Consider the following 25,845-nt stretch of genomic DNA (forward strand, 5'->3'; position numbering starts at 1 on the left):
AAAAATATATGGTTTAAACATGACATATACATAATATGTATAATTTATAAAATACTTTGTCATCTGGGAGTATTATAATTTGCCATCATAATCTTTAAAAATGTAATTTGTCTTATATCTGCATATTTATTTTTAAAAACCCTGACAAACTTTCAGCAATGTGGAAATGTAATTCAGAGTTTTTAGTGTTCAGATCATTTTTGCTCCATATTGCCATTTGTTTAATATATTGTTTACTGTTTATTTTTACTTTATAAAATGGATATGAATTTAACGCTTTTAATTTTTTCATTAAAGAGAACTGCATTTTTAACATCTGTTAAAAACTTTAAATAATATTTTTAAATTTTTAGTTCATATTTACAAAATGTTATTTAAAAAATATTACATTCTTACAGACACTTAATCTTAAAGCTACTAGTCCTGATGTTAGAGATCTGATTTCAAAAATTCAGAATCATATTGATATTGCTCAGCAAGCAACAGCTAGAATGTCAAGTCGTTCTGAAACCTATGGTTCTGTTCAGCAGGTAAGAAATAATTGATAATTATGCATTTATGTACTTTCTACCCTTAGCTTTAATCAAATTAAAATTTCACATGTTATCTACTACAAAAGCATTTTTTCTATTATATTTTACTGTTCCTTTTACTTATTATTTAAATTTTCATACAACAGCCAGCTATTAGGCTCTTATATGTTCCTTAGGCAATGAATAATAATAATTATATCTGTTGCCTTTGATTTTATATGCATAAAAGCTACAGTATAAGTCTCCTGAATGCTAATTTTTAGAAGTATTAGTGGGCCTTTTGTTTGACAAATCGTGGGGTTTAACCACGATTTGTCAAACAAAAGGTTGTGTGTTTAACCACTAAAAGTTGCCATTTTTTTTTTAAATTTTAACTTCAGTTTAAATGCTGTCAGCATTTAAATTTAATTTTTATAAGGGTAGTTCTAAAAATTTTATTACTTAAGATTAACATGTTGCTCTTAACACTAGGATTATATAAATAATAATTATATACTTTTTTATATTTTTGTATATAATAATTATAGTATTATTTATTAACATTAGAGCAGCATGAAATTTTATTCCCAAAACTTTCCCCATATATAGTGATCATGTTTCAAAGGATAGCTTTAGCCATCTCTTAACAAATGTGAACTAATAAGAAATAAAAATACAAGCAAAACATTAATAGTTCACATAAATTCTAGTCCGTACACTGTGCAAGCAAATCAAATGAGTCCTGGAAGTGATGCACATGCTGAGCACGGGCAAACCAGTTAAAGGTTAAAGGAATAGTACTTTTCAAGAACGAGGCTAGGGAAAAGTGAAATCTTATTTTGTCTGTGTGCAACTTCTGAGTGGAACTAATTTTGAATTCCTGTAGCTGTCTACACTGATGTGCAAAAATTAAGGACGAAGTCGAAAAATTAGCGTATCAGCTGAACGAAGAGGCAGAGTGGACAGAAAGACAAATCAGGAGATTAAGTAAGGTGATGTACGGTAGCTCATGTGCAGATATGCAGGTAGACGTAATGGGGGAGTGTCTGAGTAGTATAAAGCATGTTGTCGGTGTAAGATCAGAATTTCTGGCAAAGAGATTGCACGCCGTATAGCAGTTAAAATCACACCGAGTTGCTGCCTCAGCGAGAAATGGCAAATAATCAATCTGTTAGATGACATCTGGATGCTTTTACCTGAGGTCGAATCATTGGGAAGTTGGAGGAAGGCTGCAGTGTGACAAGTGTGGCTGCAGAGTTCGGAATTGCTCACAGCATCGTTTCACGACTTTGGAGACAATTTCAAACTACAGGATCAGCTATCCGGGGGTTTAGTAGTGTCGTCCACGAGGAACCACACCCGCAGATGACTGGTATATTGCCTTACAGGCCAGAAGAAACAGGCGGCAGACAGCGGGAGAAAACGCTAGACACACGACACAGGCGACTGGACGACCGATATCGCGTTTTACCGTGGCCAGAAGACTGCACGGTGGTGGTCTGTTTGCACGACACCCTGTACGGTGTGTACCTCTAACGCCTGCCCATCGGAGAAGGCGTTCTCTGTGGTGCCTGGAACACCAGAATTGTAGAGAATGAATGAGGACGAGTACTCTTTACAGATGAGAGCAGATTCAGTCTGAGTAGCGATTCTCATCGCATACTCATCTGGAGAGAGCGGGGAAGCCGCAATCATCCCTCGAACATCATTGAAAGGACAGGTATGGAGGCATCATGCTTGGTAGTCATACAGACCTTCACATCTTCGACGCAGGTTCAGTCAACGGGACCTGTTATTGTAACAAGATTCTTCTTCCATATGTGCGTCCTTTTAGAGAAGCTATGGGTCCGCAGTTCCTTTTCATGGACGACAATGCACCATGTCATCGCACAGTAGCTGCCGAACAGCTCTTAGAGAGTGAGGATATTGAACGTATGGATTGGCTGGCATGATCTCCGGATCTCAATCCCATCGAGCATGTATGGGATTTTCTAGGCAGACGCTTGGCAGCTCGTACCTTACCACCAGTAACAATTTCGGAGCTTCGATTGGTGCTGCAAGACGAATGGGCAGCAATGCCTCAACAACTCATTGACACCCTCATTCTCAGCATGGGCAGACGCTGTGAAACCTGCCTAGCAGTCAGGGGAGATCATATCCCCTATTAAAGACCGGATGTTTCTTGCTGGACACCCATCACAGGGATGTTTCGGCCTTCAGTCGCATTGCGCTCCATGCTACTTTTTCAATAAAGCTTCTTTTTATCCCTCTGATTTCTCTTTTAGTAAGTGTTGCTTACACTACTCATGTCCTTACGTATTGGGGATCTTACGGTATTAAATGTGTTGATTTGGAAAGCTTTTGTACAAAGTTATATTGAAAAAACCGTCTCGTCCTTAATTTTTGCACACCAGTGTACTGTAACGATATTAGGATCTTTATTAAAAGCTCTCATAATTGTTATTAAAAATAGAACAGAAGTAATATTTCAGCATCGAATATAAAATTCAGTACTTAATCATGTTGTCACAAATGTGCTTAACTCATCATATGGTGGAAAAATATAATTCTAATGAAGAAATGCATGTACCTGTCTGGTAGGAAATCTTAACATTTAGAGAAAGGTAATACTGTTCTAGCCATGTAAATGAAGAGCTGGGGTTTATATCAAGTTCAACAACAAGTTATTGAAACATTTATATCATCAGACTTAACAACACTTTGATGTTTCATTGTGACCATATACAAATTAAAATATATCATTTTAATGAATTATTAGTATGTCTACATATATATGACGGTGGAAAAATACTGGCATTTCTTTCATACTGCAAATGAGCGGAATTAAATTTTTATTAAAAGTCTTCCAGATTTGCAAGGAATTACGTGGAATTAAATCAGATTAGTTTATAAAAAAATATGACATAATTTTGGAGAAGCAACATTTTATTTTGATTGCAATCAAGATTGATGCCACATTTTCAGATTTCCTGTGTTTTGTTATTTTAGCAAAGTTTCATTTTGTTCATGTTTAATTATATCCTATTTGCTTTTATTCTAATTTATGTGAGTTCAATCTTTAACTCATATGGTAAGAAAATTGTGCTTAATTAGTATTATTTTGAATCCCGGACTCCTAAATAAAATTCTTTCCTGTATGCACACCTCAAGTATATCTTCATTTAATCATGTAAGTGATTAATAATTTTTGTTTGAGATAAAATTCACTTGATATTTCTTCTGAAAATGATGAATGCACTGATAAGCATATATTTCCTACATAGGCTGATATGAATACCCTTCCTAGGAAAAGGCTTTAAATGAAAAATGATATACTCTAATGGTTGCGATGTGTGCCATACCAGTTGAAAGTTAAATGCTAATCAATAAATTTCTGGATTCAAGTGCCAAACACTGTTCAGAGTTGAAATTAACTAACATGTAATAAATGGATGTCATATAAATATCAATTATCTGATTTTTTTAACGTTTTCAAATGCTTTCTCTTTGAATCATTCACAAATTTAAGCTCAAACTTCTCAAAAATTAATTGGAATGAAGTTAACCAATGCCTTTTGTTCTTCATTGTTGTTTTATAGATATCTGAATGTCTCTAGATGTAGTTTTTATAATATTTCTAAGTGATTTTTTAATGGGTAATCAGATTCAGTATTATCCTTTATGTTATCCATTTTATTTACTTGTAATTCATCCCATGATATTGATTATATTATGAATGCATGCTTTCTATCCATTTTCCTTATTGTTATGTACCATAATCTTATTTTTATTACATCCTGGTTTTATTATCCAGAAGAATACTGAATAAAAATTCTGGGATTTACATTTAAATTTATACTTTTTTTATTATCTGAAAAGGTTTTAGAAAATATATTTATTCCAATGTATCATAAACTGTAATTAATTATTACATTTATCTTCGAAATTAGCTAAACATTAACTTTTAAAAGCTTTCGGGGATAGTCTAGTAGTCTGCATGCCCTTTTATGGAGGGATAAAGGGCGAATTTTAAATAGACTTAGACTAAATTGGCTGAAAAGTAAAACTAAAAATATTATTTTAATAGATACGTATGAAATAAGAATTGTTCTTCTAATACCTTTGATGACGAATTTCAAAATACAGTTGTAATAATTGGTTGTTTATAAAACAGTAAATGAAATTTTTAAATATAATAATTTACATTACTGAAATTAAATGGTTAAGTTTCCTATCATCACAATCAATTTTAAATATTCACCGTTCTATACTGATGTCCAAAACAAGATTTTATGTTCTTTGTGTTTCATAATGTCTCTTCAATGAGGTATACATCCTGCTGAAATTGTTCAATTTTATTCCTACAACTCATGTACTGTCAATAAATTCATTTTATAAACCAGAAAGGTAAAACAGCATGTATTTCTCTAACTTACATGTTCTTAAATCTTGCTCTGTTAGCTACTTGGTGGAATTCCATTATTTGATTAATTTATTTGTATTTATGTTAAATGAAATGTAAACAGTATTATATTTTCTTATTCTCAGGTTATATAGAATTATGTTTGGCTACAGTGTATAACTATCTTCATCTTAACATGAAAAATAAATGATTTTCCTCTTAGACCAAATATGAAAATAAATTGTTGCTCAACATGAGAAACTAAAGCTGAAAATGTTTTTTAGCATAAATAATCTGGCTCAGCAGAAAATGAACAGACAAGTCCACCTAGTAGCTCAATTTTGATTTGAATTTGGGCCACTGCACATGTGGTTTCATAGTTTTCCCTTCATGTAACACGAATATTATCCAGTTCCTGTTTGAAAATTCTGAATGAAGCCATCTGTCCTGTTAGACATGTAGTCATTTGAACAAATACACATGAATAATCTGGATATGCTGCAAATGCAATAAATTGCATTGTTTCTGCAGTAGCATAACTAACAAACGCACTGAATCAAAACTGGAAATCTGGGAAATGATAAGATCATATCATATTACTATTTTTAAATTAATTATAGTAACTATTAAGTCACACAGGCATATCATAATGGTTTGTTAAATATATCTTTTGCTCATAATTGCCATATTTCCCAGCCTATAAGATGTACCAATGCATAAGGTGCACTGTGAAAATGTAAGAAAAGTGCTTGGATTGGACAGAAAGGATCAAAGTACCTATCTTGATGATAACACTTTATACAATGGAAACGGAACTGTTACATTAAAAAATTAGCAAATATATCAGCGTTTATTCACTGAAGAATCCCATAAATTCATGATTTCTGCTGCTAAAATCGTATGTACATTTATTTTCTCTTTGACTCTCACTGTCACTGGATTTGTTAGTTTCGTCATGCACAATGTCATCTTCACATTCATTTAGCATAATGCTAATTCTACTGCTTTTAAAAGACTTTTATGATAGTCTCACTTTTAACTTTCTGCCAGGACCCTTTTTAACCCATCCACAAACACTAGAAATTAACAGCAGTTTCATTCATCCTGTCATGAGTTAACGCCTCATTCCAGTTTGCCTGTTTACCTCTGTTAGACATCAGGCGTCCCTGTCCTCTGTCACCAACCAACCAACTCCTAGAGATTGGGTCATTTATCAACAAAAGATTCAGAACTTGCTGAAGAAATTTTTCCACTAATTCCCTCATCATGTTATGATTTAATTACAAATTAGAAAATTGACATCATTATATTACCCTGTGATAGCATGAAATGTGAAAGCTCAGATCTTGTGATTAAATTCACCTGGGTCATCCAGAGGAAGTGATAAGAGAATACACCAAGAATCATAGCAAGATGCATCTTCAGCTCAGTAGCAAGGAGTTTTGCTGGTTCTATTATATGAGCCTTAAAGTGATCGCACACTAATGAAGGCTATTTCTTTTGAAGTCCTCCTGGATGCCTGTACCACACCTTTTGTAACCACAGCTTGATATGCTCTCCATGCATCCTTTGGATGATCATGAATATAAATTCCATGTGATATTGTGCATTTAGGCAGTGTTTTGTTGTTTAATGATTACCAAAGGAGTTTTAATCCATCAGCACACATGCAAAAACAGCAGTATAGCACATATTCTCATTATCAGAAGTCTTTACCATTACAGTCTTAGCACTTTTAACATCCACTGTTTTGGGAGAAAAAGTATGTTTTCGAGTAAAAAAAAGGAAGTATCCTTTTAGAGTAAAAGAAAGTATGCCAGGAAATATGGTAAAAGCTATCATTCAAGTTCCAATTAATGGTACTTGATTTGCACTTATTTATAATCAAATGCTTATGTGAGTGACAGCATAGAAAGATGAAAATGTTTGATGGGTTTGAAAGCAAAATTCCTCTGTATGCTCAGGCGATTGGTTGTTGCGGTATGTAATGCATTTTGTCACTGGTGTGATGTGATTTCAAGTGAGAAATATTGCTATTTATTTTATTAAGTTACTTTTAATGTGCACATGTAATGTCTAATAATGTTTATGAGCTTAAATGGTCATAACTTTAAGAAGTAATAGAACATGGCAAAAGTAAGAGTTTTTGTAATACAATGTGTGATTATAAACCAAGTGGTGTGCTGCAAGAAGGTGGAGTGATTTGCATAACACAGTCAAATTTCAGTTAGTAGCGTCTAGCCCTAGCATGGTTTATGCTTCACGCATGCGCAATGATAAGTTTCGTTGGCGTTATTGGCTGGCATCCGTTATACAGAATTGGTGATGCATCATGAGATTGGCAACTAAAGACATGTTATTCCACTAAATTTCGTCATGTTGCAGAAGTTAAGCCTGATAAGAAGCTTGAAGCTTTGAAGAAGTTAAGCTGCTACTGATTTCTTACTATATTTAGCATGATTAGTATGAAAGATAATTTTGTATGTTTGGAATGTTCGAAGACCTATTTTTGATTACCTTTTGGATTACCACTATAATGTAATCAAGAATACGAAAAGAAAGAACCAGAGTATGTTATTTTGCTGAATGCCTGTTAAAAGATGAGCTTTTATGATAACTGTAAATATGAAATAAAAAACAAATTTGTAAAATGAGGTTAAATCAATTGATTATGTTAAGCTCTTAAGAATTATTTGCATAGGATGAGTCATGCCTTTGTGGAAGGCATGAATTTGAAAGGAAATTTTATGATAACAGTAAATATAAGATGTAATATCAAACAAAAATACGTTTGGAATTAAATGTAAAATACGGTTAATTGATTATTGCACATTACAAAAACCTGCAGCATTAATTTAAACAGCTCATAAACAACACAAGTTAAAAAAGAATAAAGTCTATTTCCTCATATGCTTTTTTAAGTTCCTAGTAAATAAATTCTTGCATATTTGAGCACAAATCTTACCCCATGCTCTTTTTTAAGTCCCCAGTATATAATTGCTCGCATAACTGGGCACAAAGTGAACAAATTTCACACATTCCGCAGCACTTCACTTACGCATCGCTGAAGTCTGAATTGTGAATTCATTGCCAACCTTAAACATACATAGATGTTCTTTGGCCAAACAATGAAGTTTAACATGCTGAAAATATGTTTATTGCACATACGTGGAGCATAAACCATGCTAGGGCAAGACGCTACTATTTCATCTACTTCATTATTATCATGATCCATGCATTGTAGCTGACAATCATTCATTTGAACACATCTTTTAAGTATCAAACATTATTTCTTGTAATTAACCATTATTAAATGACTTTTCATGTTTTTCATGCCTGCTGTCTTTCTACATTCCATTATATATTGTATTACAAGAACTGTTACTTTTCCCATATTCTACCACCTTCTAAAATTCTTACCATCTTTCTTCTTACACCATGATATATTATTCAGTTATATTTAAATTTCTAAAATGGGAGTGCACATTTTTGCATTTAGGAGGAACGTGTTAGCCGTGCTTTTGAAGTTTTGGTGTTATATGTTGATCATCTGAAGCGCTTGTTTGATAAAGAGCACAAAGAGCTAGAAGAAACAAGGCGCTTGCTGACAGACACTAAAATGTTCAAGAAAGATGTTTCAGCAGATAGCGTTTCTGACAATCAAAAGAAATGTGTAAGGACATTTGGTTTACCAGCTGGCTCTATCAAATCGGTAATTGTTTTTTCTTTGTACTGTAATTCAGTTTAAAATAGTACATTCACCCAAACAAGTTGCTAATGAATGAAATGAAATCAGATGAGTGTTTTACGAATCAAACAGAAAAAGGATTTGCAAGGTTAGTTTTTACAATATTTTTTTAATTACTAACTGGAAAATTGATGTGAACAACTTGCAAAAGAAATTATTTGCTTATAACTTGAAGAAAAATCAGAACCATTCTTACAAGTTTGAAAATCTGTACCACATTCAACATCAGTTTCCTTTCATATATATATTATTTATATTTTACGTCATATGAGTTTTCGCTTGAGTTTTTTTTTATAAGACTTCTAAATTTTTAGAAGTGTTTGCTACATTTGTTGTGTTTTAAAATACAATGAAATATTACTTTGTTTTCACAATTTTCCAACTGTTTGTCTAAAACAAGTGACATATGTTTACTGGTAATGTGATACTACTACTACTACTAAATGTTTACTGGTGGTGTGTTTACTAGTATGTGATAATGGATTTAAATTCCATATTTTTGCATAGTTGGTGTTTCAAATTTAAATGGCTCTTTGTTATATCAAAATTAAATTTCATGTTTGTCTTAATTTTATAGATGTAATTAATTTGAATTTCTCTCGTAAATTTTTTGTTGTGTGGTTTGTTCATCTGCATAATATCTGTTCTGTGAAATAATATCTTCTTTATACGTACATGGTCTCATAACTTAATGACAGTGGTGGTGGCAAATTATACTCTGAATAAATTTGTTATAAGACTTGGGTTCAGAATCTTGCATCATTTGTATTGCTTCATCCTGGTATATATAAAATACAGTTCAGAAGTTTTTATTTAATTTTAGCTTCTAAAATGCTTTAAAATTTTGTATTATCTTTTGTCTTTATAATCCTTCATTAAGATCTGGATTTGCAAAGGTATGTAATATTTTGTTTCTATATGCTTTGTAGCTCTGTTGTGATGCTTATAATTAGAAATATGCGTGATGGAAAACAGCAACTATCTTATTTAGTTATCTATTTTTACAATTGCATGTAATATTAAATTTTTCACTTTTAAAAGTATAATTTAAAAAAAAACACTTGAATATGTTAATTAAACAGGAAAAAATTAGAACTTAACATCAGTAATGATACTCAAAACACTATCCTAGAATTTCTCCAAATTAAAGTATATATTTTCAATAATCCTGCAGTAAAATGAAAAAAATTCAATTCTATCCTTTCCCACCAAGGAAATGCATTTTCGTAAAATTAACTCATTTTCTGGAAATTTTATTCTGTACAAATATTCGCGTTAAAAAACATTTTACTGCTTCTTGAATTGTGTACCTTTATAGGTTACACTGATTAAAATAGCTACTTGCTATTTTACTAATTAATGTCTGCAGAAAAAAATATTGCATTATCTTAACTCCAAACAAATTCTAATCTGAATTTTGCTAGCAGTAACGTAAAATGTTAGCATGGGAATTTCTTTGTAATCTCCCTACCATGCTTGTGCTTGCAGTATTAAGTGAATGTTTGATATATTTCATGAGACTTCTGAAATTTTCAGTGAAAATATGCATGTGTGTCTGTGGCGTGCCAGCAGTGGGAGTAGGCTGATCCTTTGACATTTTGTGCATTAATGCTTACAATTACATTCTTATTTAACATTTAAAAGCATTAAAAGGAACATAATTTTACCTCTTGTGAAACTGTGCATTATTTGTGTGCAGTCAGGTTTTTGTGCAAATAGGAGCAGCTGAAGTTGCATTGGCTCAATGCATCGAAGGACTAGCTGATTTTTACCTATTCCCGTAATTGCCATAAACATGCTATTGACTGCTGGCAATAGGTAACAAGAAATTTTAATTTTATCGGTAATTATATAAACGAAATTAACTTTTTAACTTTTAACACTATGTTTAAGTTTACTTTCATGAAGGCATGCATACTTACGTTTAAGTGAAAGAATTCAAAGTGGTATATTGATGCAATAATTCGAGGATTAAACTATGGAGAGGGAAGTGGTATGAAAAGCTAGTTCTTGCACAAGAGATCTTATGGTGCATGCACAAGCAACCTCTGAAGCTGTTTTATGACTAAGTATTTATCAACTGTCAGGGTCACAACCCTATGGTCTCAGTCTCTTGTCTAGCATTTATTTTGGGGCAATATATTTTTAAAAGACACAAAAATAATGGCCAAAGTTAGATATGTTACACATTGGGAACATTATACAAATCATCTCAAAGTGAAATATTGTATAAGTTCAGAATAATTAATGATATGCAAATAAGAAATCGTTTTGTTGGCCTTATGCTCTTTTTGAGATGAAATATTTTTGACTGATTGTTTCTTTTTATGACATCCAGCAGATTAAAATTTTATTTATTCATTACGGTATGATCACTTTGACCTCCCCACTTGATCCAGTTTTCAGAAATTTATCAAAGCATGTTAATTATTATTGTATTCATAGTCTTTGCAATGTTATAAACCCTGTTATAACAAGCACTTCTGGAAGCAACAGGTATTTCTGAGAGCATAAATAAACACTAGGGCTGAATGTCACCTCTGTAAGATGACCACCATTGTCTGTGTATGGGCCATTTTAAAGAGAATTACAATTTTCCTTTATACGTAGTCCCCCTTTGATAGAAACCATGGCATGCCACTGATCTGTGTGTAAGATATCCTTAAATTTTGCATCTTCCGGAGAACCTGCTATAATTTATCATGAGAATTTATGGGCTTGGAGAAGTTACAATTGTGAGAAACCACAAGTTTCATGTGGTCTCAAATTTAGCCTAATTAAAATATGTATATATATATATATCAAACAAACTCTGCACCTAAAGATAAGTGGCCTCCAAATGTTCAGGTGAGGTGAGCCATGTACTTCAAAGCTCTGGCACAGAATGGCTTGTTTTCATTACTTTCAGCTAAAATACTTCTTGGGTAAAACTATGAATTTCTTTTATTTGTATATAGAAATATCACTCAGCTGCCACACTTTGGTGGTTGAAGAGCTGATTGCATGTTAAGCGAAGATTTAGAAATATGTTGAAGATAGCTATCGAATTTTTTACTGTGCTCTGTTTGTTTTCTTAGCAATTAAAACTTATCTCATTTTTCTTGAATTTGAGGCATGAAGGTAGATTCTTATATGCACTTCAAGGCAGAAGATGAAATTGCTCCTGTTTTATTTATGACTTTTAGATTTTAAATTAATAAAATAAGCCTCCTCTTTCTTCCCCACATCAGTGACAGATATTTAATCTATTCTTGCTTCAGCTCAAAGCTCAAATATTCAAATCTTGAAGTGCAGACTGAAATATAGGTAGAGCTAAGCAGCAATATTTATTGTTCTGTTGTCTTCTTTTAAGAGTAACTAAAGCTTATCTCATTTTTGTTGATTTCTGGGCATAAAGGTAGATTAGTGGTTATATGCACTTCAGGGCAGAAGATAATTTTTTTTCCTATTTTATTTAATAATTTCTGTTTTTAATTTAATTTAATAGTCCTATTATTTCTTCCACACACCAATAACAGATATTTAATCTGTTCTTGGTTCACATATGCAATTGTTAAAAGGTTCTCAAATATGGAATTGCTAAAATGTAGGAAAAGTAAGCAGCAATATAGACATTTGAATTTTTTTGAATGCCTTATCTTTTGCTTCTCTTTTCTGAAATTTCCTTTCCGTATTTTATTTGAAAATGAGAAACTATCCATTAAATTGACTTGTAGTATGCATCTAAGTTGTTCACATATTCCTTTTTAAAATGTGAGCAGTAAAATGACATAAAAGCCACGTTACTTATGCAAGTTAAATATCATCAGGATATAAGATGTTAAATTCTGCCCCTTGTCCCAATAAAATTAGGACTGTAAATTTCACTTGCAATGGTCAAGTATTAGAGCAGTTCATATGTATATATATTTTTAAAATTTAATCAAGTTAGGTTTCTTTGACATGCTGTTTTCAATGAAAGTAAAAATATCAAATAGAAAATAGTTCATAATAAAAACTGCATATGTTTGCTTAATTTATTTCATGTATGAATTTGCTAACAAATTAGACACTGTTATATTTTTGAGTGCAATAAATTATATTGTGTAATTTTGTTTTCATCATAACCATTATGTATGTTTTATTTATTAATTATATTAGAGCCAAAATTTCTTGTATTTTATGAACTAATTAGTTTGTAATAATTTTGCTGTGTTTTATTTTTTAAAGCAAATTTTCTTTGTATATCAAATGAAAGGTGTAGAGGGTTTCATCTAAGCATCTGCTAATTTCTAGAAAGACCATTTTGCGCGAAGAAAAATCAAAATTATATGGCAGTGTAGGATTGGAAATGCCATTTTCATGCATTTGTCATCACTTAAAGTGCATTCGGACATCACTACATTGGGCATGGTAGTTTGTACATTGGGCATTTCCTGCAAGATCACAACACTAACATGCATTGATTTCTTCTGGGATTATAAAAGCTGGTATATGACATACCTTTTGAACATGATGAGGGCTTTGTAGCATACATCTATATAGCTACTTCAGAAGTCCGAAGACACACCCAAAATTTTCCAAAATATATTTGTACAAGCATGAGTTGTAGCTCATGGTTTCAACTTTGAACATCTTCTCTAACCTCAATGTATTTTGTAAATGTAATGAAAAGCATTTTGTTCTCTTACTTGCTGTTCTTGAGTTTCTCATCATGTGTGTACAGTACTACATTATGATGACATTTCTGGCGCTGTTCTGTTATTTGGTGCAAGTTTGTCTTCGTACTACCTAGTCCTCCCAGAAATTTGCATTCATTTAGCTAAATCACCATGCATATCTAATGCAGTCAAATACCAAAAATCCGACTCCTGAAATCCGCGTTGCCTCTCAAAATATAAACATTCAGTTTATGGGTTCCAGAAACCGCAACATGGAGTATAAAATATCGAAGAAAAATACTTATCAAATAATGTCATCATAATTACTGAATAATAATGAGTCATAACGGAAATACCAAATTATTGACATCATGATAAAAGTTTTTTTCCCTCTAATCTGCATCGAGTTAAAAAAGCAGACGATTCACTCAACTCTTCTTTCAAGTTCACGATTCACGTTGTTGTATTTTCTGAGCTTTGTTATTTCACGAGATTGTTTAGTGCTGCCGTTTATTTTTTTTAATCTGGATATTTTGTGGATAAATGAAGAATATTTTAAATTAAAAAACACAATGACAGATAAGAAACGCACTCATGATTTTACTGCTTGCAACATTGAAAAATGTAAACACACTGCATTGACGGTAATGCATAAAGTGCAAATTCTGCAAAAGATGGGGGCAGGTGCTACTCCTCAGTTTACAGCAGAATCATACGGAATTGCAACACGATTGTGTATGATATACGGAAAAATAAAGAAAAGCTGTTGAAATTTTACAGCAACAATGATTCTAACGCTGGAATCCGAAACGGGAAATCTTTGCAAGAGGCGAAATCTGCAAACCTGGATGCTGTGTACATATAATACAATGAATAATATAATCAATTTATATATGTAATAATAATTTAATGCAGATAATAAATTATTGCAATAATGTATATAATAATTTAATTAAATGTATTTAATATGCCTTATTTATTTTGCACTTTTAGTCTGAATATTATGATTTATCTTTTCTGTCCTGAAATCCGCAAAATCCTAAAATCCGCACAACCTGTGGTCCCAAGGTTTGCGGATTTCTGGACTTTTACTGTAGTAATGTATTATATGTCATTTTCTTGTATGAAATTAATTTTAATTGTCATTTGAATGTCTTGAAATCCATGTGATTTAGGCTGCTGTTTATGCATTATTTTATGTGCTTATGTATTTATCTAGATTTTTTCAAAGTGCAGCATGTTTCAAAATGATTAACCCAATTAAAGATGACTCCATTTCTGATATTTATGAATACAAAGAGATAAGTAATGCATTAAATAAAAGAAAAGCTGTTCAAGTTATATTTACAGTTTGTTTTATGACGTATAATTGTACAGTGATCAAAAGGGTGCTAATATTCTCGCCGTTTTTGCTGTGACTTATCTTTTATTGTTGCAGTAACAGCAGTGAGAATTATGCTATGTCCATGGACGGTTTTAGCAAAGAACAATGGAACTTCTTAATTGTATCCTTAAAGGAACCGGATTCACATGATGGGAAATTCAGTGCATATCTCAATAGATATGATGGCTATACAGAGTTAGTCATCGTATCTATTGAGGTTTATTCAATGCAGCATGAAAACTTGTTAACAGAACATAATCAACATTTTTACGACATAAAATTCTGCGATTTCTTTTCTTATTTGATGCTTGTCAAATAAATAACATAATTAACAGGTACAAAATTTAGTCCATTTGAATTTGAGTCAGTCATCCTTATTCATCCTGTGCTTTTAAAAGTAGTAGTTCTGTCTCTTTCTAAATAAGGTGGCTTTTTCTGCATGATTTCTGCAGTGTATTAGCTTACATGGCTTACCTCCTTATAACTTAATAGTTTAGATTAAAATAACACGCCGAATAAGGCTTGTTGGAGAAATCAAACAAAAGGAATCAGCGTAAGGTTTGTAAATTTTTGCAGGACTAGTTTCGATGGTTTAAATACAGAACCATTGAAACTAGTCCTGCAAAAATTTACAAATCTTATTCTGATTTTTGTTGTTTGACTTCAGCAATAACTTAACAGGTGTTGCACTTCTTTATTTATTTTTATGCATGTTTGCATGAGTCAAGCAGATTTTATTAATAATTTAGCATACATTTATTTTTTATTTAATATGATTATATTTATTTGCATGACATATTTTAATTTTCTTCAGGTTTTTAATATATCATCATTGTTTTCTGCTTTTTGGCTGTCATTTAAGGTAGTATTAAGATTTATTCCATATTTTTTGTTTATGCTAAAAGTCATTGTTTTTCTAAAATATATATTTTATTCTTTTGTTAGTTATCTCTTCTTTATATTTTACACGCCTTATAACATGTTTCAGGTATTTAAATCTGGTTTATATCATTTAAAAAAATTCTTCTTTTTTAACTTCTCAATGCCTACATTAGCTAATCTAAAATTTACTTATGCCAATATACATTAAGGAAATTAATTAAATATTTTCATGGACAATTTTTCGAATTTATTGTAATAATCTGCCAATAATGTCTGGCTAATATTTACTTGTTTGAAGGCTGCAAATATGCATTTATTTAGTGAATTTTGTTTTTAAGTCATCTTAGCTTTGTTTTTAATATGGTTTTCATTTTCCTTCCATTTTATTCTGCTTAGGTTATTATTTTTTTATGCCCGAAGAGGACTTAAGTTTCTACAATGCATGCTTGAAGTAATCTTTATACTGTCTTTTGAGGGGAGGAAGAATTAAACATTGAATTTAAAGGCTTCTTTTGTTAATAAGAACCTCCTTCAGCAAATATTTTATAGCCATGTATTTCAAATTGATAAAGTTTTGAACAGCTAATTCTCTTAAATTTGAGCCTTTGAAAATAGGTAAAACAAATTTTCCTCCCAATTAAAACTTGATTGGTATATGTTTCGCATAAAATTATATCGACTTCGAGCAAAATTATTGTAGGCCCTTCTTCATGAATAAAAACTTCTTTTTGCCCTTGAAGAAGGGAGACCTGTATTAGTTGCTCTTAAAATTGGTAGAGATTTATATAAAATCAACACCTAACCAATATTTATTTTTTGTATAATTTTGCATTATACATTGACACGTCTTCAACATATAATTGAAAATATGCCACTCATGAATTACTTGGCTGATTTAAAATTTGGCATTAAGAGATAGTCTGTTAAATTTTATTTTTTAATTGCAGGTTTTGCTATAGAATGTTATGTTCCAATATAAGTATGGTACATGTTAAATTTCTGGAGTGTGAGATATCTCTATTTGTCAGTATGGTGACATATTTAAAATTGGGCAAAAACCAACTTTAATTTCGCATAGATTTTGAATAAGACTATCGATTTGGATTGGAGGGCAATCAGACAAATTCTCTTCTTTTTCATAAGTTTTTTTTCCCCTTCCTTCAAGAAGAAGAGAGACCTGTGTTTGATTGCCCTCAAATTCTAGTTTTATTCAGAATCTATGTCAACCTAAGGCTGCTTTTTTGCCCAATTTTAAATTTTACTTTGGCATGTTCCTTTTTCGATCTGATGGTGACATATTGTTTCATCTGGCCAGAGCTGCTATACTGTAATTTTATAGTAATTCTAGCCATTCAGATATTCTCTCTATTCATAAATGCAGCCTTATATAAGGTGGAAATAAATACACTGGCTTCCAAAAGTTAAGCATGCGACGGTAAAATCAACAAAAATGGAAGAATAAAGTTTTGTTAACACCAAATTGCACATGAAGGTAGCAAATGTGTTTATGCATGAATGAAAGCAAGCATTGTATACAGAGATGAAAATAATTTTTGCAAATTGTGTGATAACCAATTGGTGTTTACAGTGAAAAACAAACAAAAATCAATAAATACGTGACCGTCTTGGACATTCACATGAATTGTATTGTGATTGCTTTCATTCAGGAGTGGCTTTAAGCTATTGATAGCACCAAAGGTCTTTCTCCTTACATTCGTAACATAGTGTCTCCATGTTAGCTTTTCATTAAGAGTTACTCCCAAGTATATAGCCTTTCTAACCTGAGGCACTTCTTCAAACAGAGTGGGATTCCTTTTAAGTGGTGTCTGAGTATGTTTCCTCCTTATAATCAATAATTGGGACTTCGTACTGTTAATTGAAATGTGCCAGCTTATGTACCATTCTCCAATACTTGGGGTGAGATCCTGAAGCTTTTTCATTGTGTGGTTGGCATTTGTAGGCATTACAGCTAATGCTGTATCATCTGCATAACAGCCTAAAAAATGGTTTCTGTCGAGATACGATCTGGGAAAATCCGTGAAATATAGCAAGTACAATATGGGTCCCAGATGGAGCCCTGAGAGGGGACCCAGCATTCATAATTCTGGTTCTTGAATTATCGCACCCAATAGATACTGTGAATGTCCTAATGAAAGATACGATAAGGTGGATGATCTCTCTGTCCAGATTGAAATTTATTACTTTGTATATAAGCCCCTAATGCCAGATGCGGTCGAAGGCTTCTGCCACATCCAGCATGAGCATGGCAACAGTTTGATGATTATGCAGTGCTTTGCCACAGAACTCAACTAATCTGGCTAATTGCTTCGTTGTAGATAATTTGCTTCGAAAGCCAAACTTTTCTGGCGGTAGCACATTCAGGAATAGCTTGAGTCTGTTTAATATGATCCTTTCATAAATTTTACCAAGAGTAGAAATATAGGTCTATACCTCTCAGGTCTGATTGCATCTTTACCTGGTTTTGGGAGTAATATTACTTTTGCATGCTTCCAAATTTTTGGAAAATAGCTGACATTTAGGCATGCGTTGATGATACTGGTGTATTTCGTAATAACATTCGTAGGAAGTTTCTTTATTGCTACATTATTTACTGAGTCACAACCCAGTGCTTTTTTGGCCTTTTAATTAACTCCTTTACTTTCACTGGGTAATTTCCGTACTGTCAGTCCATTAAGCCAATCTCTGATACACAAATCGTATACAAAACTAATATTTCTTGAGGCTCTGTTGGGGGTAAATTGTTATTCTAAATGGTCCACAAGGACCTGAGCTTTGTCTTTGTGATGGAAAGACTGTTATCAGTGAAGATTGGTCTGCTGCTGCTGGGTTTCCACTTCAAGTTTTTTATGAAAGTCCGTAGTGAGCCGTGTGCAGGATCTAAACTTAGTATTTTCTCCTCCCAAATTTCGTTGTGGTATTGATCAATTTTCTTCTTAATTTGTCTACTCAGACTATTTAATTCTATTTTTATCTGAGGGCTCCATGTTAGGTGCCAACGCTTTCTCTATCTGTTTCTTTGTTTTATGAGCTCATGAATACTATTTGGCAGTTTACCTGCATATTGCTCCTTTGTGATATATCTTGAAGCACTGTTTATTGCATTATTTATCTCCTTGGTAAGTTCTTCAATAGCATTATCTATGTCATTTCTCAAGTTCAAACTACCAACGACGGGAGGGTTTGCTTGCAGTAAATCATGAAATAGATTCCAAATTGTGATTTTGACTTTTACACTGTTATTAACCTTGAAAGTACCCAGTGTAACTGGGACAGGAATATGGTCCGAGGACAACACATGGGATGTACGTATTAGTAAGTAAAATATTCGCTCTTTGAAGGTTGGTGGACCTGTAGTATACTCGGCATTGCAACAGGGTGCTGCACTAAGAAGTCATAGAGAATCTTCTTTTTTTTGTTTGTGCATCTGCAGCCTCATTCCTCATTTTTGGAGTAAGTCTCCTGCTACAATAAATTGTTTATCATCTGGGCGGAAATTGCTGAGTATTCTCTCACTGAGTTGTATACTGAGCAGATTGTAAAACTGTGCCAAAATATACGGTGCCATGAAGTGGGAGGTGAACTGCAACCCTAACAATTTCATGCTCGTTGCTTCAGTCTTTTCCGATGAGGCAGGATTGTAGTGCATTGTGAATATAAATTGCAACTCCCCTCCTCTGTGATTCCTCCTATCACACCTATACACTCTATAATTAACAATTTTAAATTCCAACACAGGGTCGCGAAGGTTTCTGAAGTGAACGCTATATCCATATCATAAATAATTAAGAAATTTTGAAGCTTGATGATTTTATTAAGCTACAAACATTTCAGACTACTACTTTTATAGGTGTCTTATTAATGTTGTGATTGGCCATTATTTGTTTCCAAATTAGGTTTGTCATTACTTATGTTTTGAGCTTGTCTTATTTGCTGGGAGAGTAGAAAGCTGAAGCTTTTAATTACTGAAACTAAACAGAGATTTGACATTTCAGCAAGGTCTTCAAACACTTTTTTTAGCTTCAGTTGTTGTGTGTGAATATAAACTGGTGGATAATGCCTGTGCATTTCACTTATTTTCCACAACTCGACTCTCATATATTCTTAGTTTATCCTTATTCTTCTTGGGGAATTTTTTACACCTCCTGAAATTGGAGGTGTGTTCTAAATTTCAATTGGCACAGCGTGGGGGCATGTCCTTGTTTTTGTTAGGGAAGTCATATGAGAAATAACTCTCCCCACATCTTACACATTTTGGCGTGTAGTTGATCACCGCTGCATTTTGAATAGAATTCATCGTCGGAACTAACATCCTTATCTAGGGTTAATTCCACCTCTGAACTAGATTGTGTAATTTCATTTATGTTAATGGGGCTTTTAGAGCACTCCTTGTCACTATTTGTCTCAGTTGTGCGAGTACGTGACTCAGTTTCATTTGCTGTCTGTTCATTTACGTGAGCATTAGGCTCAGCTGCAACCTGTGCTTTACCATTAATTTGAACAATTTCGTCTGAGTTTAAGTCATTTAGATTTGATTCTATACATCCTAACACTTGTTTAAAGAATTAGTATTCTTTAAATTTTTTGTCATCCAGTGTACCTAAACTCTGCTCATGTTCGCATTCCGCAATTAATTGCTGAAAAAATACCCTTACTTTGTTCATCGTCACAAATCAAATCCCAAATCCAGTGCCCAAATTCTCAATGCAACGTGCACTGCAGAACCGGGCCCACTCATTGGTTTCCCGGCAGACGGATGGGCAGGTGGATACCCACAAGGCCCCTGACTGTCACCTGACAATGGGAGTTTGTTGGTAACTATGTGGGTAGAGTGACTAATCCAAGGAACTAAAACACTTACTTAAAATGTAGCAATTATAATCTGAAAATATTAATAAGATAGCAGCAATTATAGGCAATTGGCATAGGCAGTGATAAGTAGTAATATATCATAGAGTGAAGCACGTGGCCTTACTCAGAATAGCACTTGGTCAAAACGGGATCTGGTGGTAGGTGCAATCTCTTATGGTGCCCTATACTCACAGCGTCCTCCCTCCGAATTGTGCTCTAATTCCATTTCATTTTTACCCTTTCAGGAATTTATGTTTTATTTTTCTTGTTTCATCAATAGATGGCAGCAGCTTAAATTCCTGTCCAACCATTCTTCTCTTTTCACTATATCTTATCCTATTCATTTGCACTTTGGCAGCTGAGGCTGATGGTTTGGTAAAGCTATTGAAACTAATTCTTTGAAAATTTGCAAATATAACTGATTTTTGTTGATTGATTTCTAAATTAATATTTTAAGTGTGTTATTTTAACCAAAATTGATGGTTGGAATTGTTCATTATTTGGGAAATTATGAATGATCAGAAAAGGGCAAAATTTTGGATTGACTGTCTTGAGAGCATACCAGTGCTCCATTCATCTTCTTTCAGCCTCAAAAACATAAATATCATCAAATATTATCATGAATAGAATCCTACAAAAGTTATAAATACTTCATATCAGCATTTAAATGAACTTCCTTAAGCCCTTCAAAACTGCAATATATACTTTATCAGTTATCATGATAATATTTATTTGCATAATTTAAAAGTAATAATATAAATTTTTGTATTGTTAGAGATTTTAAAAAGTATCATTTTTGATATAGGAGTTTTCTATTTGTTTATTTTTATTTTTCTGTGCTGAAGTAAGGTGTCTTTGAATTATAAACCTAAGACATCTGTAATGTTTGTCTGTAAGTTAATCCGGCAATACAAGGTTATTGATAAATCACCGATACATGTCACAACATAATACCAAATGGCCAGGAGTATTAACCAAGGTCACTTAGAGTCCATCCATCATGATAAGAGCTGTGAGCAGGCTACATGTTATTATTTTTCAATCAAAGTTTCTTTTTGTTTTTCAAAAAATTTCAACTGTTATTGATACATCAAAGAGTAAGGAAGATCTATAAGGCCACCTGCCATTTGACAACAGTAGGGGATATAACAGTAAGGAGGTACCAAAATTTTGCTACTACATATTTCCTAAAATGTAGCTCAAAATTAGAATATAATGAGTCATTCAAGGGATATTTGGTCATGCAAGCTATTAAATACCTTCTAATGCTATACTGGGGAATTTTTTTATTGTTTTTATTTCAAACTTGTGTGAAGAATATTTTAAAAGAGTGATAAGTTTTCTCTGATGCAATCATTTTACAAGTACAATTGGCAAGTAGTTTAAGTGCATAAATTGTGATTTTCAAGAGTTATATATAATTTTCTTATTAATGTATTAAAGTCAAGTAACTGCTTTGTTTTGCTTGAAAATATAGTTTATGATTCAATCTTTTTTTCCTTTAAGGCATGTAAGTTTTTTTAATGCATCAGTATTGTCTTGCTGTAATTTTGGTATCTAAAAAATAGCTTCCATTTTACATTTATGCTTGATTGGGGGGGTTGAGAATCTGGTATTTTCAAATTAGCAGCTTTACATTTTTGCTTATTTAGCCAACGTAATTTTTTAATGCTGATTCACATTATCAAAATTCTGTCAGGTATTATATGTAGCTGATTTTATTATTTTCTGAAGTATTATATGTAACAAAACTATAAAGCATGAATGCCTGCATATCCATTCTTTGCCTTTATTGCTGACCATACTTGGTCATTTCTGTTTTAATCATCATCTGAACAAAGTGATACTACTTCTTGAACAATTTCAGAAGTTACTGCTATTACCCACTACCACTGCCATTCACTAGTACATTATGAATTCAGTTTTTGTAGTACTTTATTAAAAAGCCTTTTTTCAGTGTTGTAATTATAATTTTTCTTTGTTATATAAAATACTGAATTATACTGATATCTTGCTTCATTGGTTTAGTGAAAATACATCATGACTACTAAATTAGCATAAATGGTTTATTTTGTTACAGCAAAATTTCTGTCTTGCTATCTTTGTGAAGTGGTCCACCACATTTAAATGTTATTCACCTTCTTCTTATTGTGGCATCCATTATAACCTGATTTTAGATATAAATTTCTGTATTTTATACAATCTATGATTTTGATGAGAAATTTATTTATGTTAAAAATACATCACTGAAATCATTATATGCTTATGCTCATCTAAAATATTACTAAAGTAAAAAAATTGATAAACTGTGGTGTAAATCTTATGTTAAATATAAAGGGGTATGAGAAATTTGGGTATAATAATCTTTATATTTCCTTGTTAACCAAATTACAATTCTAGTAGATAAATACAACCCGCTGACAAAGTGTTTGATTATCAATACTTTTTGGCTGACTACAGAATATTTGCATTTTTTTAAGATTTCATTTCCAACAGCTGACTGGGTGGGCTGCATGTGCTTGGAGTGTTTCCATGGTTTTCCATATGCTTAACTTGAATACAGACTAGTTTTTCCTAGAGAACCCTTCATAAAGTTGTAAATTCAAAGGATATTAAATGCCTTGCCATCATAATGTAAAGCTGAGTTTCATGAAAGTGCTCAGATATGCGTATTTGCACTAATAATACAATTTTTGGTTTTCTGCTTGTTTTTCTTGGTGAGTTATTTAAATCTATTTTTTGCCACAAGCTGAATTTCTTGAAATTTTTTGTACTTACATATTTAAGATGACAATATATGTCGAGAATTTTTGGAGCTTGTGAGTCTAAATTACATGGTTAGCTTATATACGGATCTGTTAAACTCACAAAGAACAGGTATCTTTCTGTTAGTCGAACTTGAGCAAAAAATTGCCAAATATAACACTTTTTTATTTCTTGAGTTTATGAAAAAAAAAAAATAACCTTAAACGACATGAGTTTTTTGTTTTATGAAAAGTCGTTTTATTTTCGAAATTGTGTATATTGCTGGTTCATTGCGTCATGGGTAGAGTGAAAAATTTAATTAAGACATGGAATTGAGCATAGATACCACAGTTTGTATAGGAGAAGCAAAAAACAGAAAAAATGACCTAGCTTTAGGTAAGGTTACCAGAGTTAAACTATCATTGTTGGTATCTGGTGTTGTGCTTTATAGCACATTAATTGGAAAATATTCTACCCATTTTACTTGCTTGACAGCATTTTCGCCCTGATGGTGACATGTTTCACTGTTACAGGAATTTTTTTCTGTTTGGCCTTATTAACGGGTTTTGAATTTTAGGTAAATTTTTGTTGAAAAATATACTCTCAGCTTATATACAGATCGGCTTGTATTCAGAAATATACGGGAATATTTCATCTTATAAATGCAATACAAAAAATATAACAAGCCCAATTAGAGGTAAACTTTATTTCATGAATGGAGGCACTGGTAAGCATTATTGTTGAACATTTGTTCTAATAATACACCAAAGCCTCAATGCTGGCATAGAAGAAATCAGTATCAAGTATTCAAAACCACATTAAAATGACTTGCCTAACATCCATATCAGTTATGAATCTCCCACTACTCAAATGTTTCATCAAAGGTCTGAAGAGATGTTAACTGGTTGCCAGATCCGTTGCAAACAAAGAATGTCATTTTCATTAAACCCACATCATAAGCATAAAAGACAATCTCAACTTCACTTTGTGATCATCTGTGAACTGCAAAGCACCCAGTGTGAGAATGCCTTTTTCAAGCCCAATTGTTCAGTAATGATGATGTGCACAGTGTCCTCAAAGATACTGTGTTTTTTGTTGATAAATCATATGCAGCAGTTATTTTGAATCAAGAGCTTTAAGAAGGTAAATATTGCTATCCATGGCAGGTTTGCTTGACAAACAGCTTTTTGCTCATGTTATAAGGTATTTCTTCCGCCTTCTTAGCATGCCTTCGTGGTGTAATGGTCAGCACACTCGGCACGTGTTTGTGAGGTGAATGATGATTCTCCACCACCAGGATTTGTCGATTGAGTCCCCCAATCCCCAGTCGCTTTTTAAAAAGGGAAGTATATAACATATTATTCCCACCTTCTTGGCATGCATTTTTACATGATATGACATTAGCATCATCATTTCAACGAGTTGACAATCAAGTTTTGTTGGTGTAGTTTAATTTAGATGCAGAAAAATCACACTTGGACTTCAACCACATTTCTGTTAGTGCAGCCTTCTTAAAACATATTTTGCCATGCTGACTCAATACCTGTGACATGTATTAGGGTCCAGTGCTATAGTAATTTTTGCTTCCCAGGCAGGAAATTCAAATAAATCAGAGTGTTGCTACATTCATGAAGAGCTCTTGGTATCTTTCTTTTTGAAGTGTCTTAATTTTTTGTCTGATTCCCTTTGGATTCTTATAATTACAGATAATTTCAGCAGTAGGGGTTCTGTGTAAAAATTTTAGTGATCAGCAATCAAAATCAATTGACCCCCAGTTCACCTTAAATTTTACATTGTCAGAAAGCTCAGAAATGTATGAAAAGGTCTTACTGTTCAGATTTTGTTTCTTCATTGTAAAATATTGAATGCTGTATGGCATGAAGGTAATTAAATATTCAAACAAAGAGAATGGAGTATGTTTATTTTTTATGTAACAAACTTTAATGAATTCACTATTCTTTTATAAAAACAAAACTGTTTGAAAAGTTATCTGATGAAGAATTGGATTTAAAATTACAAAGTTCTTAATATAAAACAAATAAAAAATGTATTTGAATCAACAAAATTTAAATATAGTAAAAAAAATTGTGTTATACAACTTCAGCAGAATGCATTAAAATGTAAAAGTAATTAGTTAACACAGCATTTCTGATAATGTTAATTAAAAAGTAAAATATTGAGCTGCCCATAAATAAATTTTCAAACAATGCAGTTATTTTATGGGCGCCCCATAATTTTACTTTTTTAATAACGTATGATGGAGAATATGATAGCTAAAGATTTTTTTACCCTTTAGGGCATCTTAAACCATGTAACTTAACTGTTTTTAGTTACATATTTTCATGTTACATACACATATGCAAATTTTGTACTAGACAAATTATTTTAGAAAGCTTTAAAAAAATAAATAGTTTCCTAATTTTTCATGACCCCTTTTTAAAAATGATTTACTTATTTCTAATAGCTTTTATTACTAACATTGTTGTGATAAACTTGTAAATTCTTAAAGAATATGTAAAATTGTCTTTAGTATTAATTATTTTCATATGGAAATACGATTGGAATTAAATCCTATTGATTTATACTATTTGTCATGTTGCTTAATATAACAAATACCTATTGTGGACTGACTTCTTTCATGTTAAATAATAAACAGCCGGAAT

General features: G+C 32.2%; 1 protein-coding gene across 1 annotated transcript in view; it reads left to right on the forward strand.

Moving 5' to 3' along the window:
• The window catches only part of LOC118181527 (uncharacterized), a 218,835-nt gene that overhangs the window by 168,876 nt on the left and 24,114 nt on the right, over nt 1-25,845 (forward strand). Inside the window, exons 28-29 of the mRNA XM_085809773.1 lie at nt 399-530; nt 8,414-8,626. Coding sequence (XP_085665899.1) covers nt 399-530; nt 8,414-8,626 — 345 coding nt within the window. The remainder of the gene's footprint in view (nt 1-398; nt 531-8,413; nt 8,627-25,845) is intronic.

This window comes from Stegodyphus dumicola, chromosome X2 (assembly GCF_044657685.1).
Source record: "Stegodyphus dumicola isolate Sdum_Otavi_A_Nest chromosome X2, ASM4465768v1".
NCBI lineage: Eukaryota > Metazoa > Arthropoda > Arachnida > Araneae > Eresidae > Stegodyphus > Stegodyphus dumicola.